This window comes from Peromyscus californicus, unplaced genomic scaffold, assembly GCF_007827085.1.
Source record: "Peromyscus californicus insignis strain IS unplaced genomic scaffold, ASM782708v3 Scaffold_24__1_contigs__length_46423439, whole genome shotgun sequence".
In the NCBI taxonomy this organism is placed as follows: Eukaryota; Metazoa; Chordata; class Mammalia; order Rodentia; family Cricetidae; genus Peromyscus; species Peromyscus californicus.
The window spans coordinates 33,273,042-33,290,124 of record NW_026294535.1 but is presented as its reverse complement, the minus strand read 5'-3'; the positions used below and the strand labels follow the sequence as shown (position 1 = coordinate 33,290,124).

The window sequence follows — 17,083 nt, the reverse complement described above, 5'->3', positions numbered from 1 at the left end:
TCCATTTCTGGGAGGAAGAATAAGTACAATAGAAGACATGATATACCTCTGACATCCACCTGTTACCACTGGATTAACCTCTTGTCCAATACATCTACAATGAGTTCCAGTAATGAATAAATTGGCATCATGACAGGGTATCCATATAAATCCAACATGGTTGCCCATTTTTCACAGAATCGAAGTGGAAAAGCTTTTTTTTCTTGGATTTTTGGGCCTATATTCCTATTTCTGAACATTTCTGTGCCACACAAAACTTTTTGAGGGGTAAGGGGCTTGAGACAGGGTCTGGATATGTATCCCAGCCTACCTTTAAATTCATGTTCCTTCAGCTACACACTCAGCCAAACTTTTGGTGAAAAAACAAGAACCAATAAAGAAAACTATAGTCAAATCAGGCCAATGAGACAACTACAAGGTTTCTGTAAAGCTTGAAAACCTAAATGTGATTCATCACCAATATTGTTTTACAGGCTTTTCTGTATGCATTTCCACTTAAAAAAATAAAATGGGAATTTTGATAATGTGGGTATACATTTTATAACCTGGAGCACTAGTTTCAGAATGTCACTCAAAACAAACAAACAAAACCAAAACCGAACAAACCTCAGCCCTATCATTAAAAAGTGAATTTTACATGTGTTTATTTGTATGTGTGGCCGGGCATGGATGTGTGTGCACATGTGTGTGCAAACCAGAGGACAACCTAGTGTATTATACTCTAAGAGAGAGGTTAGTGATTTTGTGTAGCTGTGCTGGGGTCCAGAAAATGATCCAAGTGTGGGGCTATGATGTGTCAAGTACCTTGAGCTAAAGTGGCAGCTTCAGAACCATGACTCAAGACTTCCTGCCCCTGCCTCTCAACTCTCAGAGCCTCAGGAAGCCCCATGCAGCTCCCTTTGAAGCATCCTTATCTGACTGAGGGAAGTTCTTCCAGACCCTCCCTAGAATCTCAAAAAGAAGATTCACCAGTGGAAAGAAAACGGGAGTTGACACCACACCCAGAGCCCAGATGAACTTTGTTCAAGACTCTTATCTGCTGTTCTGGTCCACTTATTTCCTCTAAAAACAGTTTCTCAGGATGGTTATCGTGGCTCACTCTGGTAATCCCCAGTACTCAGAAGGCCAAGGGAAGGGGATTGTGAGTTTGAGGTTAGCCTGGGCTACCTAGTACTATTCTGACTCAAAAAACTAATGCACAAACAAAACAAAACATACACAAGACTTAAGCCAAAACAAGAACCACTTCCCCAACAAATTTCTCTAACACAGCTTATCCCTACCCCACACTTCATTCTCCCATAGGAAAACTGTATGTAACCTTTTTAATCTTAGTGATTTATTGAATGTTCACTTTCCATTCTTGTGATGTTCCTGTGTATCTACAATGTTTATGTTCTTCTCTTCTTGGGAATATATGTTAGCTTACTCCAGAAGACTCAGTTTCTAAAACTTTAGAGTGCAGAGGTGAAGCTCCTTTACACTTATGGTGTGTTCTGTACCATCCTTAACTGGAATGCAGCTTTTCAAAAATTTACATCATTTGGTCAAGTAATTTCACATCTATGAATATAGCTTAACAAACCTTAGCTAGTTAGAGGTGTGGACAAAAAAAATCAAAGCAACTTAAACATCTATTAATAAGCAAATGATTTCATGAGTTTTGATCTATCCACACAATGGGATCCAGTAGTTATTAAAAGTAATATTTTAATGAACTATGACAAAAAGGATGCTCATAATGTTGAAAACACAATACACATCGAGATAAGTATACCCCATTTTTCTCTTTTATCAATTCTAAGCCTTCTTGTGTCTTCTATTAGCACGCATCCCATTTTCATCTCTTGCCCCTACAGACCTCTAGACCTTTAGTACCACCCCAAAGTCTCTAGGACTCCCTGAACTTCATACTTGAAATGCAAAGCTCATTCTCTTCTCTCAAAATTCCCCCTTATTCTCTCAATTTGGGTTCACGGCACCTCCATCCACTCAGCTCTCTAAACCAGAGGCCAATGCTCCTTCATCTTCCTCATCTTCAATCATGACAAAACCCTGTGGCTCTCAGCTCTGGAACACTTCTTAACTCAACTCCCGTTTCTCAGGACCCTGCCTCTGCCTTAACTCGGTACCTCATTAGTTCTTGTCTGGACTATCACTACAACTTTCTAACATTTCTCTCTGAGTTTCCCACATCCAAACCCCAGGTCCTCCATCAACTATGTTCCCAGTGTACAAATGACATCATCACTTTTCATTAAAAAGATTCTCCACGATTCTCCAAAGCCTGTATGAGGAAACCCCAAAGGTGTTAGTTTAGTTTTGGATCCTCAATGCAAAAACCCTTTTCAGTCTCATTTTCCCGACTCCCCACTATTCCACCTGTGCTCCAGACACCCTGGATTGCTCACACCTGCCGTGCCATGTGGTTTCTTGAATGCCTTCATGTGCTGCTGTTTGGCTGATCTGCCCCCTCCCCCACCACCCCATATACTCATTCTTCAGGCCCCTAGGCATTGTGTTAACAACTTCTTGGCCAAAATATGTAACTGAAGCGAATGTTTTGTACAAGTTTTTCAGACAGAGAGGGAAAGGAAATGAAAGAAAGGGAAAGTTCAAATGTGATTCCTCTGCAGGGGGCACTGGAGTTAAACCGTTTGCAAAGGCTGAAGAAGTGAATCCATCAGCAAAGAAATGGGGTGTCGATGTAAAACTTGAGTCATGCCGTTAATTCAGACAGAAGTGCGTGGAAGTAACAAAAGAGACCTGCCTGTGTTAAGTACTTGACCGAAGTATGCTAGGATCAGTCATCAAGTAATTTCTCCACTTCAAAAAAGATAAATTCAGAATTGTATTGTGTTCTGAGACCAACAGCAAGCTTCTTATCTTCCCACGGTCCTCCCTTCTGTGGCCTGCTCCTACTGCATGAGGGCAATGACTAAGTATATGGGCCTCGGCGTTAACCAGGCCTGAATTAAAATATGGAACCCATCACATGCTAACTTGCAGTCTCTACTAAAAGGCTCTCTTCCCTCTGAGAAGTTTTCTCATGTAGCATGTATTAAGCATAATCCCAGGGAAGTCCAGTTCTTTCTCACTCTCACTCTACAGTACTGGTGTTACTAATCCTTGCATTAACACACTCCATAAATGACCGAGGTATTGACATTGGATAGTGCCTAGCAAATGAACTCAAAGTGCATAACAGGGATATCAACATTTTCCATGGTACATGTGATGTGCTCAGCATTTCCTTCCTTCCTTTCCAAGATGAAGAGGGAGCTACAGTGAATGACAGCCAGAGGTGCCCAAGGACTTTGACTCACTGTAAGACTGTAAACGTGTGTGTGTGTGTGTGTGTGTGTGTGTGTGTGTGTGTGTGTGTGTGTGAGAGAGAGAGAGAGAGAGAGAGAGAGAGAGAGAGAGAGAGAGAGAGAGAGAGAGAGAGAGACAAGGTTGCACTATGCAGCTCAGGTGGGCCTTGACCTTGTGATCCTTTCCAAGTGCTGAGACTACAGGCATGAGTCATCACAGTGAGCTCAAACAGGACTATCTGTCTGCCATTCTTTCTTCTTTCTTTTTTCTTTTCTCTTTTCTTCTTTCTTCTCTTCTCTTCCCCTCCCTCCCTCCCTCCCTCCTCCCCTCCCTCTCTGCCTTTCTTTTCCTTCCTTCCTTCCTTCCCTCCCTCCGTTCCTCCCTCCCTCCGTCCGTCCCTCCCTCCCTCCCTCCCTTCCTCCCTCCCTCCCTCCTTCCTATTTCTAGGTCCTGGATCCCCAGGACCTCCATAGCCTAAGCAAGTACTCCAACACTGAGTCACATCTACCATCTCCACCACCTGCCTGTTTTGACCCTACTATCACAGTTACCTTCTTTAGTAATACAACAATCCATGCTAAAAGAAGGTGAACACTGTTTTCAATATTACTTTACTTCATAAGGAATTCTTTTCATGTTGAGACTCACTTAAAAAAATGAAAGAGCCGGGCGGTGGTGGCGCACGCCTTTAATCCTAGCACTCGGGAGGCAGAGCCAGGCGGATCTCTGTGAGTTCGAGGCCAGCCTGGACTACCAAGTGAGTTCCAGGAAAGGCGCAAAGCTACACAGAGAAACCCCGTCTCGAAAAACCAAAAAAAAAAAAAAAAAAAAATGAAAGAACTCAAAATTGCCTGCAACAACTAGGTCTCTTTTACTCTAAAACCTCATTTTCCAGCTCTAGTTCTTTTTTTAAAATGTTTTTGTTTATTCTCATTTTGCAAAACATACCTGAGATTATTAGGATTACTAAAAGGAAGATGGTGACTATTCATTTCTTTATTTATTAGAAAGTAAACAATCCTAAACATATAAAGCGTGGGAACTTCTAAAGATATCTCCACCTCCGTATTCTTTGGAGGAAATGATTTTTGTCTATTTTAAACAATGACACTGAACACAATTGAGAGCTGGCCAGTGTTCAGTAGCCGGTGTTTTCCTGGTGGTGTGAACCTACAGTGTGTTCCTTTAAAGTAGACTTCTCAGAATCATTTTCATCTGTAGAACATTAGAGTTTCCTATATGATATTCTATATGTAATATGCCTGGGCATGAAGGATTTTTATTTTAATTTAAAAGTGAAGGAATGGTGAAAAACATTGTCTTGAGCTGTTTTGGATTGTGACTGGCTACAGGAAATAAACAAGTGGCAGATTACACAGCTAATATATAACATGTTTGACTTTCATATCCCTGGGAGTGTATCTCAAACGTTAAAAAAGATAAGAAGCCAAATGGTAAAAGCAAAAAACAAACTAATAAAGTATGTCTCTAAGTTCTGAGTTATGCAGCCAAAGGGAAAAACAAAACACTTAACAACATTTTAACGTGAGAATTATTTTTTAAAAAATATTCTAGCTTTTACCAGATCCACATGGCTCTCCTGTGGGCACAGTGAAAATAGAGAAAGGAAGCAGAAAATTAGTGAAAGGTAGTTCTTCTCCCTTGTGGGTGCAGGGTGGAGAGAGAGCCTTCACACCCCCAGGGGATGAACCTCCTTTGTGGGTGCAGGGTGGAGAGAGCCTGCATACCTTTGGGGGATGAACCTCTCTTGTGGATGCAGGGTGGAGAAAGCCTGCATACCCCTGGGGGATGAACCCTGCATTATTTTAACATACAGCTCTGCCTCTGAGCAGTTCTGGTAGGATTATATCCTTGGTCTTGGGGTTAAAGAAGGGTGACCATTCACTGGGGCTTTGACATAGTTCCACTTGCTCAGAGTAGGTTTCTTTAAAATGTGTTACATAACTACAGTGATTAAGGAATGTTCTCTGACTATCAACCTTAGTTCCTGCCCTGAAAATCTCCAATTAGGCAGGCACTAGGGGGCCTGGAGGAAGGTAGTGGCTGGATAGATAGGATCAGTATACATTGCACAAGTGTATGAAATATTCAAAGAATAAAACTATCAAAAAGAACAAATTAAAGAACTGACAGCACATTTCTGATCTTTTTCATGAGTGAACAATAATATACCACAGGAGCTGAGGATTAAAATGCTCAAGTGAACACAAGTCATGATTTAACACAAAGCCACTGCAACCTGTTAGATAATTTTCACGAGACACTCTTTTGCATATGCTTTCCTAACATTAATCCTTAACGATTGCGCACAATTTATAATAAGCAATGTTTTCTCTTGAAAATACATGTGCTTCAAAAACATGTACATACGCATATTTACAAATAATTATATACACGTTTCCTTCCTATCTTTAGTTTTTTAAATATTTATTTTTATTTATGTGTTTGTGTGTGACTAGGCATACATGTGAGTGCCCAAGGCCAGAGAAGGAGTGCCAGATTCCCAGAAGCCGGAGTAACAGGAAGCGGTAAACTACTCAATTGTGGGTGCTGGGAACCAAACTCCTGTCCTCTGAAAGATTAGTGAGTACTTTAACCACTGAGCCATCTCTCCAGGCCCCTCATATGCTTGGTTTTATTTTAATTAGTTAATTATTTTGAGGCAGGATCTTACTCTGTAGCCCAGGATGACTTTCAAGTCACAGTGATCTTCCTATTTCAGCATCCTTCATGCTAAAATTCCAGGTGTGAGCCACCATGCCTAGCTCATTTTATTTTTAATAGAAGAGATGGATTTTATAAGGATATAAACATGTTCTAAGACACTAATTACTGCTGTGGAATAATCCTTCTGTACACTGTGTAAATCATGCTGTGATTGGTTTAATAAAGAAGGTACCTGGCCAATAGCTCGATAGGATAAGGTTGGTTAAACAGAGACTCCTGGCATCACCAATCTACTTCAAAAAAGATGATGGGCATCGAAGAACCTCCATATAGAGTTTGCTTTATTTATGGCAAAAAGCTTTTGTTGTATATAATTTTACTCTGTTAAAGTTAAAACCTTCCTTTTTCATTTGGACAAAAAGGGGGGAATGCTGTGGAATAATCATTCTGTACACTGTGTAAGTCACACTGTGATTGGTTTAATAAAGAAGCTGACTGACCAATAGCTGGACAGGATAAAGTTAGGTGGGAGAGCCAGACAAAGGACTCTGGGACAAAGAAAGGTGGAGTCAGAGAGTCGCCAATGAGACATGGAGAGCACTGATTCTCTTTTTAATTTCTGGAAGTTCTATGATGTGTGTGTGTGTGTGTGTGTGTGTGTGTGTGTGTGTGTGTGTGTGTGTAGTTTTTACTTTTTAAAAAAATATATATATATAATGCAATGCCAATCTGGTATTGCTGCCTATGTTAAGTACTCTACCTGGCATTTTCTGTTTTTTCAGGTCTGAAGTTTATCAGTTTTGAATAATCAACAGAGAGTTTTTAATCAAACAAGAAAGCCAGATTTAGACACGTTAAATTCTTCTTACAGTCCTAATTTGGTAGACAGATTTAATTGTGTGGTTCGCCTTTGTTTTTATTTTTGTTACATCCTTTACAGGTGCTCACGCTATAACTCCTGGCTCCCACAAGCCTAGGCTTGTTTGTCTCTAATTCTTGGAGGTCATGGAAACATAAGCAATCATACTTCCCTGGTTTTACACCTTTCATTAAAATTTGGAAATTCCTTTAATTTTTTAAAGTTCTGCTGTGCATGCAATTTCATAGTTTACCCCGTGTAACTGGGTTACAATGGAAGGTTCTTCAGGTTAACCAGTCACCGTATTGTATCAATTCTCTACATGCATACACAGATGTGCACATGAAGAGGTACACCTTTGAAACTTGGAGAGTCCTTTCCACCACTACGCTGAAACATGCATTTTAAACAGCTGTGCAGAGACTGTCAATGAGTTAATACATCAACCAGTTGGCACTGTCTGTGACAAGGCTGAGAACATTAGGGCTTATTTCTACTGTGCTACCTTAGGCTTTCATATCAGATACACAGAAATACAGAGAGATGCATGTGTAATTTCACCTACTGGCAAAAAACATATTATTTTTCTAGGCTGCATTTCATTCATTACAGCGAAAATGAGAGAAAACAGCAAGCTTTTAAAAGTTTTTAAGTCTTGTAGGCTTGTTTTGTCTCAACTAGTAGCAGAATTATACAGGAGAACTTATAATTCACCGAAAGGAAAGAGAAATTTGAGTTGCCCTAAATGGTCTAATAATTTTGACAAGAAAACAACAAAAACAAATATTAACTAAAGTCGACTGTCAATTATTCCAGCAAGATGCCTAACACACAAGGAGCAGCTGAGATGGCCGCCTCCAGGAACGGCTCAATTTTGTTCTTATGGTGTGAAATATAGAATAAGTCATTCTACAAAACAAATCCTTAGAAAAGTCTGCCAGCGTGGAAATAAATCTACATTTGTCTGAGTTTTTTTTTTGGGGGGGTGGGGGGGTCCTTACTATAAAGGCATTGGAAAAGTTGTTATCACTCCAGTGTTTCCTTTAGTCTCACTTTCCTAAGGAGTCCCCACTTGTCCCCTGTTTCAGGCTGTCACCCACTCCTTCTCCCCGCTGTACTGCCCAGCCACTCCTTTGTCTTGGTCTGGTTTGTATCCAACAGCATCTCTCCCTTCTACTCCGCTGTTAGTAACAGATTTGCTCTGTTTCTCTTACTAGGAAGGAAAAGGGATCTTGCTATATTTTATTTGCTTACATTTATTATATATTTATTTCTTCATATGTATACATACAGCTGCCAACAACCAGAATGGCATCTGTGAATAAGTAAAAAAAAAAAAATGACTTGCTTGTGGAATAATTTTTATTTCGTTGCCCTTTATGTCTTTCCTGAGATACATGTGTGCAAATGAGATACATGTATGCCACATGCGTCAAACTGCCCCAAAAGAAGGCTGTCACTCATAGAACAATACCAATTGTCATTTTCTGGAGGTAAGAGTGACCTTGCCACTTAACGTCTGTATTCCATTTTATACGAATATTTTCTAGGTGTGTGATGATCTCATGGACTCCAGATCTCTCCCATAGCAGGAGCCATGTGTATAACATTCAGAACTGGGCTAAACATCATACCTCATTTTTCTCCTTGAGTTTGGTGATCATGACAATCACGGGGCTGTCTTCCTGCCAAACCATCTGCCAGAAGTCATTCACAGTGTTGATCATGGGGCCCTGCGTGGCAATGAACGCTTTCTCCTTACCACTGTAGCCCTATGTGGAGTAAAGAGACAAGCATATTAGCTCATGTTTATGGATTGCAGTGGACATTTGGGATGGTAGTGGTGGGATGGTCTTTAGGATAATGGAGTTGTGGTAGTTCAAAAGCAGATGCCTTGATACCAGCACCACCAAAGCATATATATGGCACTTCCCAGAAAATCCAGCTCACCATTTGGCAGTGAGGGTTGTAAAGTTCAGTTTTACAGAGTGTGCACATGGAGCCTGTACTCAGGGACTCACAGCCAAGGAGGACTCACAGTACAACCCCTATCACCAGTGTTGATGTGACTATAACATACATACACAAAAACACTAGCAATTTTTTATTTTAATTGAAACATATGGTATCAAGATGGGTGATATTTTATTTGTGCTCTAACAAATAAAACTTGCCTGGAGATCAGAGGAAAAAGTCAGCCACTATACTAAATATAGAGATCAGGCAGTGGTAGCACACACCTTTAATCCTAACATTTAGGAGGCAGAGATTCATTCCAATCTCTGTGAGTTCAAGGCAGAACTCTGGGAACAGAGCCAGGCATGGTGACACATGCCTTTAATCCCAGCACTAGTTAACCATAGAGGTCTGAAGGTCTACACAGACAGATAGGAAGTGATAGAGCTAGGCGGAAAGAGGAAGTGACATAGCTGGGTGGAGAGAGGAAGTAAGATGGCAGGGCACAAAAAGGTAGACAGGCATGAGTATACAGGAAGTAGCTCTCTTGGGCTGAGGATTTCCTAGCAGTAAGAACTTGTGGCTTGGCTTCTTCTATTTCTCTGATCTCTCAGTTTTCACCCCAATATTTGGCTCTGTGTTTTTTTTTTTTTTTATTAATAAGACTGTTTAGCAATGCATGTTGCAAGTGATCAAATTAAAGAGAACTTTATTCTGGGGAAAGAAGAAAGAAACAAAGCTTGGGGGCATATTAGTGGAAAAAAGATAAAATAGTAAGTCAACATGCCAACCAGAGAGAAATGTATAGTTACTTACCCGAATATAATTAGCATTAATGTAAGTACTCAATGCATCGGTTATATTTTTCGGTCTTAAACACACTCTGCTGAGGGGATCTAAGGAGGAAACCAGAGAGAACACATTGAGCAGAGGTACTTTTCAAAAAGTCTCTAGAGCAACCATAAGTAGCAGAGAGAAGGGAGTAAGTTCAAGGCTATTAACCCAGTGTCAGTGTTTGCCTTTGGTGTGCGTGAGTGTCCATCTCTTGATCTAGCTGTGATATTTGGCTCCCCGCACTGACTCCTGATTCTGACATAGGTCATGGCATGTTTTGATGGAGTTCTGATTCTTGTCTCCTTTCTCATTTGTCTCCCCTCTCTTTTTCTTTAGAGTTTGGATTTACAGCCCTACCTTTCTCCCACTCCTTCTGAAAAGAATCAGGCTGCCCTCATCCCAATTCTTTGTATTTCACTCCATCATCCGATCCAGCCCTTCAGGACCCAGTGTCCCTTGATTTAGTGAGATTGAAACATATGATATCAGGATGGGTGTGAGGATGGAGCAATTCAGGGGAAAAGGTTAAAAAACACAGTTCAACTTATCAAGCTTTCAGTCTGCTTATAAAAATAGCAAACATTATCGATCACTATTAAATATCACACTGCTCTCAGTGCTTTAGAGATCTTACATGATTTAACCCTTGAATCTATGAAACGTTCCCTTAGGTAGTGCCTACAACTCTTTCAGCATTTTCCAAACTGAAATAGAATCTTGGTTCACAGGGGCGGGCCTTCACTCAAAACACTACAAAACTTCCTGTGTGTTTTTGGATGTCCAGAAAGAAGCAGGATGACTGCAAAGATGCTCAGTGGACCCGTTAAGGAGTCAGGTGTGACCTGAGAGAGGGTAAGGAACTGGGGCTCAGCAACATGGACCTCTTTTGGGAGGTGGGCCTTTAGCACTTGTGGGAGTTTCTCTGAGGGATCATGATGGACAAATTATTCTGAAGCAAACTAGAGTAGAGGTGTGTGTGTGTGTGTGTGTGTGTGTGTGTGTGTGTGTGTGTGTGTGTGTGTGTGTTTGCTGGGAGTGTGTCCTATGGCAGCCTTATTAGCTAGAGCCCTCACAGGACAGTTTCTGTGGAGAAGTCACATGACTCTAATCATTTCAAACCATGCCATTGCCTCCAGTTCTTCTGAAATCATGCCATGTCTCTACATTTCCTACAACACTTGGTTAGGGGAAGACTGGCCTTTACTCACATAGGCCATTTCCACTCACTTTTGCATTCATCATGCTGCATTCACTTTAAAGAAAGTGTCTCCAAAATAGTGGAGGTAGCTAGGAGCATCTCCTCCTCACCAAGCTCAGTCTATCCATGTTGTATAAAAGTGTCGTGTTGCTCACAGTGTCACAGGACTTTCTGCTAGATTGCTTTTTATTCCTCCATCTTTTTCTCTTCTGTTTCTGAACTCCTATGAGCTACACTTTGACATCTGTCAACCGAAAAGATCCAAACTTTTTTTGCAGAACACAAGATAAAGAAACGGAAAGAGGACCCACGGAGGTATAAACAGCACTTGGTGACCAGGTTCCGTGAGTGGCAGCATGGGGGCGGGGTTTAACTGCTGGCCTTTGTGCAGAGCCCTTGAGCTTCTTGCTGAACATGATGTGCAGTCATCTGGGGTCAGTCATCTCCTGAAGCACACACACAAAAGCATGTATCTTCGTGTCCCACACCAGATGTGCAGACATACACCTCCAGATGTGTGCCAGTGCTACTAATCTCCTGGGATTCGCTCACCCTTCTTTCTTCGGTGACAAGATCCCAGGTTCTTGCTGGGAGTCTGGACGTTTGCACAGTGTGTAACTAGCTCCCTTCTTACCATCTCCTGCAGTTCGTTGTGGCTACACGACTCGGTTGTCATTTGTAAATGAAGAGTGATGTGTATGACGTCACTTTACGGTCATGGGAATAAAAAGAGAGGCAGTGATTTCCTTTTACTGCTTTTTATTTCTTTCCACTGCTTGGGACACTGTTGTGGTGATCACAGTCTTGGATTGTGAGAATACAAGCAGAACCTTAACCAGAGAGAAAGTTCTGGACACACAACATGGCAAGGCTGCCAGATCAACCAGGGAAGCTTCCACCTGAGTGGTAAATACATTTCCAACTTATTTTAACCAGTGATATTTTAGTTGTTTTTTAATAAATATGTGTTAGTAATATATTATAATTATAGTGAATAACATTCATATATAAAATATATGAATATATAAAATTTGTTTTAGAAGGATTAATATCGTCAGAATTCAGTTCTATATAGCTGTGTTCTGCATGTCTAGAATGTATGAATAAGTATAAGTTTCTTTCCTTAGACAGAAACTAAAGACACGGCCCTCATATTGAATAAGAACCAAGTTCTACAGAGACTAACAATTTTTTATCAATATAAGAAGTATTCCTTTCAGTTTAAAATGAAGCCCAAAGGCTCCATGATTTGGCCACTTGGACACCTACTGTGCTGACAGTGGCCTGGACAGTCCTAAATGGCTCAGTGTACTGATTCTTCCTCTTCTGTCTTGTAATAAACATACAGTCTACCTGCTGTAATGTCTAAATTCAGAAGAAATTATTTTTAGTTATTCTGTGTAGCCAGTAACCACAGGAAGCCATGAACCATACGTGGAAACTGAATATTTGACAAGCGGCTAGTAGGAACTGAGGAACTGAAGTTTTAATTTCATTTAATTTTATGGTTTAAATTGGGAAGTTACTTTGCCTCATTGCCAGCTACATTCCCATCTATACTGTATGATCTAGCTTGACAGCAAGGGCAATCTCTTGGAGACTTTAGGCATTTGTACATACTATCTCTTACACCTTCTTTACATGATAGCTCCTCATTCCTTGGGGCTCAGTCCTGCAAATGCACCTTTCAGAAGTACTGGCTTTCTCTGGGAAATGAAGTATCCACTTCCTGGCCTGGTTTTCTTGACTTTTATTTCAGCATTTGCCATTTTATATTCTAAGTGCTTACATTGCTACCTGCCTTTGATGGGTTGTGGCAAGACCCTTGAGGGAAGGGACCACGTTTGACTCACTTCTATGTTGTTTATGATTTCCATTTGATACTTAGTTCCTAAAGAGTCCATTTTTAGTAGCTGTTATTTATACCTGACTCCTGCTTATTCATTCTCTTGTGTAGATACACTAACATTTACAGATCCTCATGTTGGTTGACGGGCATGTGTGTTGTTTCTATTTTTTAGTTAGATGAACTATACTGCTATTAATATTTAATGTACAATTTTGGGTGAACTTACCTTATTATTTGGGTCATATATATAATAACTACATATATAATATATGTAATAACTTTTTTTGCTGTGGTGAGGGGAAACAAGGCTAAGGTCTTGTGACATTAGGCAAACCCTCTAAAATGAGCTGTATCCCCAAGACCCATCAAGCCTTAACTGTTGAGGAACTGCAGATTAAGCAGCTACTCTGTAGTCTTGCTAGCAACATTTAAAGGTTCCAATTTCTCTACATCCTTGTCAACATTTTATTGTGTATTCTTATCGTAATGATAATCATGGTGGATAGGAAGTGATGTCTCTCTTTGCTTCTGAGTTCTCTGATGGATAATAATGTTCATTATCTTTGATGCTTATTAGTCAGCTGTATGCCTTCTAAAAGGAGTTTCTAGTCAAGCACTTACCCTATTTTGAAAACTGCTTTGTTCTTTGTATATATATGATTTCAGGGCTGATCTTTTGGTAATAGATAACCAATTGGGGAGCTCTTCCCTGGGGAAGACTGTTTTTCCTGCTCTCAGCATTCCTTAGCTACCTCTGGTTCTTTGCCTAAGGTTAGGACTTCATGAGATTATCTATTAGTACTGTCTTAACATTATATGGACTGAACAGGCCATATTTATATATTAGGAATGTACATAAATATGTATGATATATATGTACATACACCATATAATATATATGCATATATACTATAGAATATATATGCATGTGTGTTGTATATAATATATGTGAACACACAAAGAAAAAAGACATCACGAGTCTGAGGGAGAGCAAGGCAGACTAATGGGAAGGGTAGGGGGAGGAAAGGGAAGGGAGAAAGTGATGTAGTTATATCTTAATTTCAAAAAATAAAAAAAAATATTAAATCCCAAAAAATTGCTTTGCTGTCTTTAATATTGAGCTGTTAGACTATGTTTTAGATTGTGTATATAAGTCTCTTATCAAATGTTTGTTTTGTAACTATTGTCCCATTCTGTGGGTTATATTTTACTTTTTTTATGATGACATTTGAAACGTAAAACTTTAGTGTTCCAATGAAGCGCATCCCATTTGTTTTTTGGTGGCTTGTACTCTCGGTGTCATCTAAGTAACTGTTCGCTACGTCAAGCTTCTGAGAATCTGTGCTTTCTCTCTCTTTCTTGTTTAGCTCCTATCTGCAGGCAAGTATCTGAATTAATTTTTATATATGGTCCAAGGCAGGATTCAACTTCTTTTTCCTTCATGCTTGGAATTATTTAACTCTACGACAAAAATCAGCTTACCCATGATGTGTGGTGCAATGGTGCTTTAGAACCATGGATCTTCTGGAATTGTGAGCTGGTCATTATGATGAACGTAACATGAAATAAAGTTATTCTACCTCAGATAACTTTAGTGGTGACTAGTCTTGACCTACATATTTCAACTCTAAGTTTAGTGTCTATTAGGTGTTATGAGGGTTGGAAAGGGTGATGTGGAAATGAATGGGCGACATGGTTTTACAGGGCAAGCTATTAGCTCAAGAAACTTACTCGGCAAAATGGTCTTATAACGATTTTTTGTTCCATGACGTGGAATATCAATTTCTTTGGGATCCACAAAGTTCATTGGTATTTCCTGCAAAAATAAATGATATCAAATTGTGTATCTAATGCTGACGCAAAGAAAATCTTCACAGGGGGCATTGGCTCCGTGATCTTCAGAGTCATTTATAAAACAACAGACTACCAACATCTTTCCTTTCATAAATAGGCAAAATGCAGCCTGTGTGCTGACTTCTAAGAGGCATCCCTGTGTGTTTGGAAGTACTATTTTTGTATGTAGTTACTACAGAGACAGAAAACACACTGCTTGGATAGTAAGTGTTGCTGTGATATCACTTAGGAAAATACTTTTTAAAAACGCAATATATTCGCCTTTCTTCAAAAAGCTTTTGTAAGATCAGCAAAAATTTCAGTCTTTTAATATCAGTTGTGATTCTTTTAGAATTGTTAAAAATTCCCTCTGAAAGTGATAAAGTGTGGAAGGATTGTGGAATTGTATTGTTGTGTTGATCCATGTGCTGAAATGTTTTTAAGTTAAGAGCTCTTTTATAATTTCAGTGTTTCGTTTGTGGCTATAAACAGAATACGTTTGAGAAAAGGGATCCACTTTTCTCCTGCTTAAGGAGAATAGAATATTCTTATCTAGGAAGAATATTTATCACATGACTCAAATCATCAAAGAGGGAAGAGTTAGGACGGAAGTGGCTCTATGCCCACCCGTGAGACCTAAAACTGAGAGTATTCTTATATGACTGAACTCAAGTAACGAGCAAGAATTTTCTAAAGGGCATCGGCAAATATTTTAAGATTTGCTTATAAACATACATTATTTCTTAACATAAAGTTCTTAAAAGGACTGAAAAAAATCAAGGTGATATGAAATAAAATGACTGTTGTGTTATTTGGTGACTAACGAACATTAAATCCTCCCATCTTATAAAATATCTTTGTCTTACATTGTTTTCATGCATACATATAATGTACTTTGACCACACTCACTGCCTCCTAGTTTTACAAGTTTCCTTTGTTCCAGTTTTTTTTGGAAAAATACCAACAAGGAAATGAGGGAGCTCATCCAGAGCTTCACTCAAGTTGTCTCCATACTCTGCCACTCGGAAAACTCCAGGAGGGCCAGGCTCTATCATGAACTGAAAACTTGGTTACAGAGAAGAGCACCTCTCTTTGAAAAGAGTCACTTCATTAATTTTTGTTATTTTAGACATTGAAGGGAGTCTCTACTCCATTGAAACATTTAAGTTTCTTAGTTCCAAGTCATGAAAATAAAGTTGTTGAATATTCAAGAGAAAGCGTTTCTTTTCTTTTCTCTTTTTTTGAGGCAAGATCTCATGTAGCCTTGGCTTACCTCCAAGTGGCTGTGGAGCTAAGGGTGACCCTGGACTTCTGATCCACCTTCCTCTACTTTGAGTGGCATGCACGACTATTTCAGGTTTCTGTGGTTCTGGGGACCAAACTCAAGGTTTCATGTAGGCTAGGCAAGCACTCTGCCAACTAACGCAACTCCCCAGTCCACGTGCTCATTTTTGATCATTTTAAAAAGTCAGTCTGCTTTGACAATGCCCCAGAGAAAGTGACATTTTTATGGCCTCCTTTCTCTTTCACTTTACTCTGTTTTCTGACACACATTGACAATCTGTCAGGATCTCACATTGTTGCTCTCCTTGTTGACCTCATCTTTCCTTCCAGGGAAGCCGGCTATGTCAAAGGCTTTTTCATAAACAAAGACCTATTGTCAGCCCCAGAACAGGCACTAGATGTCTTTGCTAGGCAGTGCGACCATTAATGGGTTCTGTCATCTCTGGGTCTCATTTGCTTCACATATAAAAACATGACACACTAGGATGTCTCATTTTTAAAACTCCACATTGGTATTTTACTTTGGAAGCTTGATGACAGTTGGTCTCATTAATAGCGAGGTTAGCAGATTACTGATACTTCTCAACTAGTCTGGTTCCAGATATCTGAACTGACCACAGGACCATCTATTTATTATACTTAATCACTATAGCTCAAGCTGTGTAACTGCTTCGCGATGTAAAGTCATCTAAGTGAGTACTCCCTCAGGCAGTACCTAGAAAGTAGACTCTGACTCTGTTCTCCGTGTGTAACATCTTACCGTACATTACGTTACCCGATGCAATACTGATTTTCCAAAACTGAATGTCATACAGCACTCACCATCCTTTGAATCCCACACTTGATCTTTCTTGAATCGTTGCCCAAGTTAAAAAAGCGATAAACAAAACAAAACAAAACCCTTGAGTACTGTCCATTTCTTTTGGCCACCTCATTTCATGAAACAAACATTTTGCTCAGTGCTATGGATTCTCTCAATTTCTCTGAGCATATTTTTAGTGTTGACACATTCTGAGTTCTGGTTTCCATGGAATTACCTGCAGAGTCTCCAGTCTGCTCCTGTCTAGGACCTGCAGATGCAGTGGCTTTTCTAAAGTAAGGCTAAGTCCTATTCCTAAACACGTATTAAAATTTGTGGGTTTTTTTTTTCCTTTCTTTTGTTTCTGGGGCTCAACTTTTGCCACTCTCCATTTTGATTTCAGTGCTCCAGGAAACCTGAACGATTCAGTTGCCCACAATCACAGAACGGCTGTTTCCTAAGCTCGAA

The 17,083-nt window shown here is 39.8% G+C and overlaps 1 protein-coding gene across 2 annotated transcripts in view; it reads right to left on the bottom strand.

The window, feature by feature from the left end:
- Positions 1–17,083, bottom strand: part of Ptprr (protein tyrosine phosphatase receptor type R) — a 241,688-nt gene that overhangs the window by 31,833 nt on the left and 192,772 nt on the right. For both annotated transcript variants that reach the window (XM_052753404.1, XM_052753405.1), the window contains 3 exons: positions 14,431–14,515; positions 9,635–9,714; positions 8,497–8,634 (listed from right to left, as the gene is read on the bottom strand). In XM_052753404.1, the coding sequence (XP_052609364.1) occupies positions 8,497–8,634; positions 9,635–9,714; positions 14,431–14,515 (303 nt within the window). The remainder of the gene's footprint in view (positions 1–8,496; positions 8,635–9,634; positions 9,715–14,430; positions 14,516–17,083) is intronic.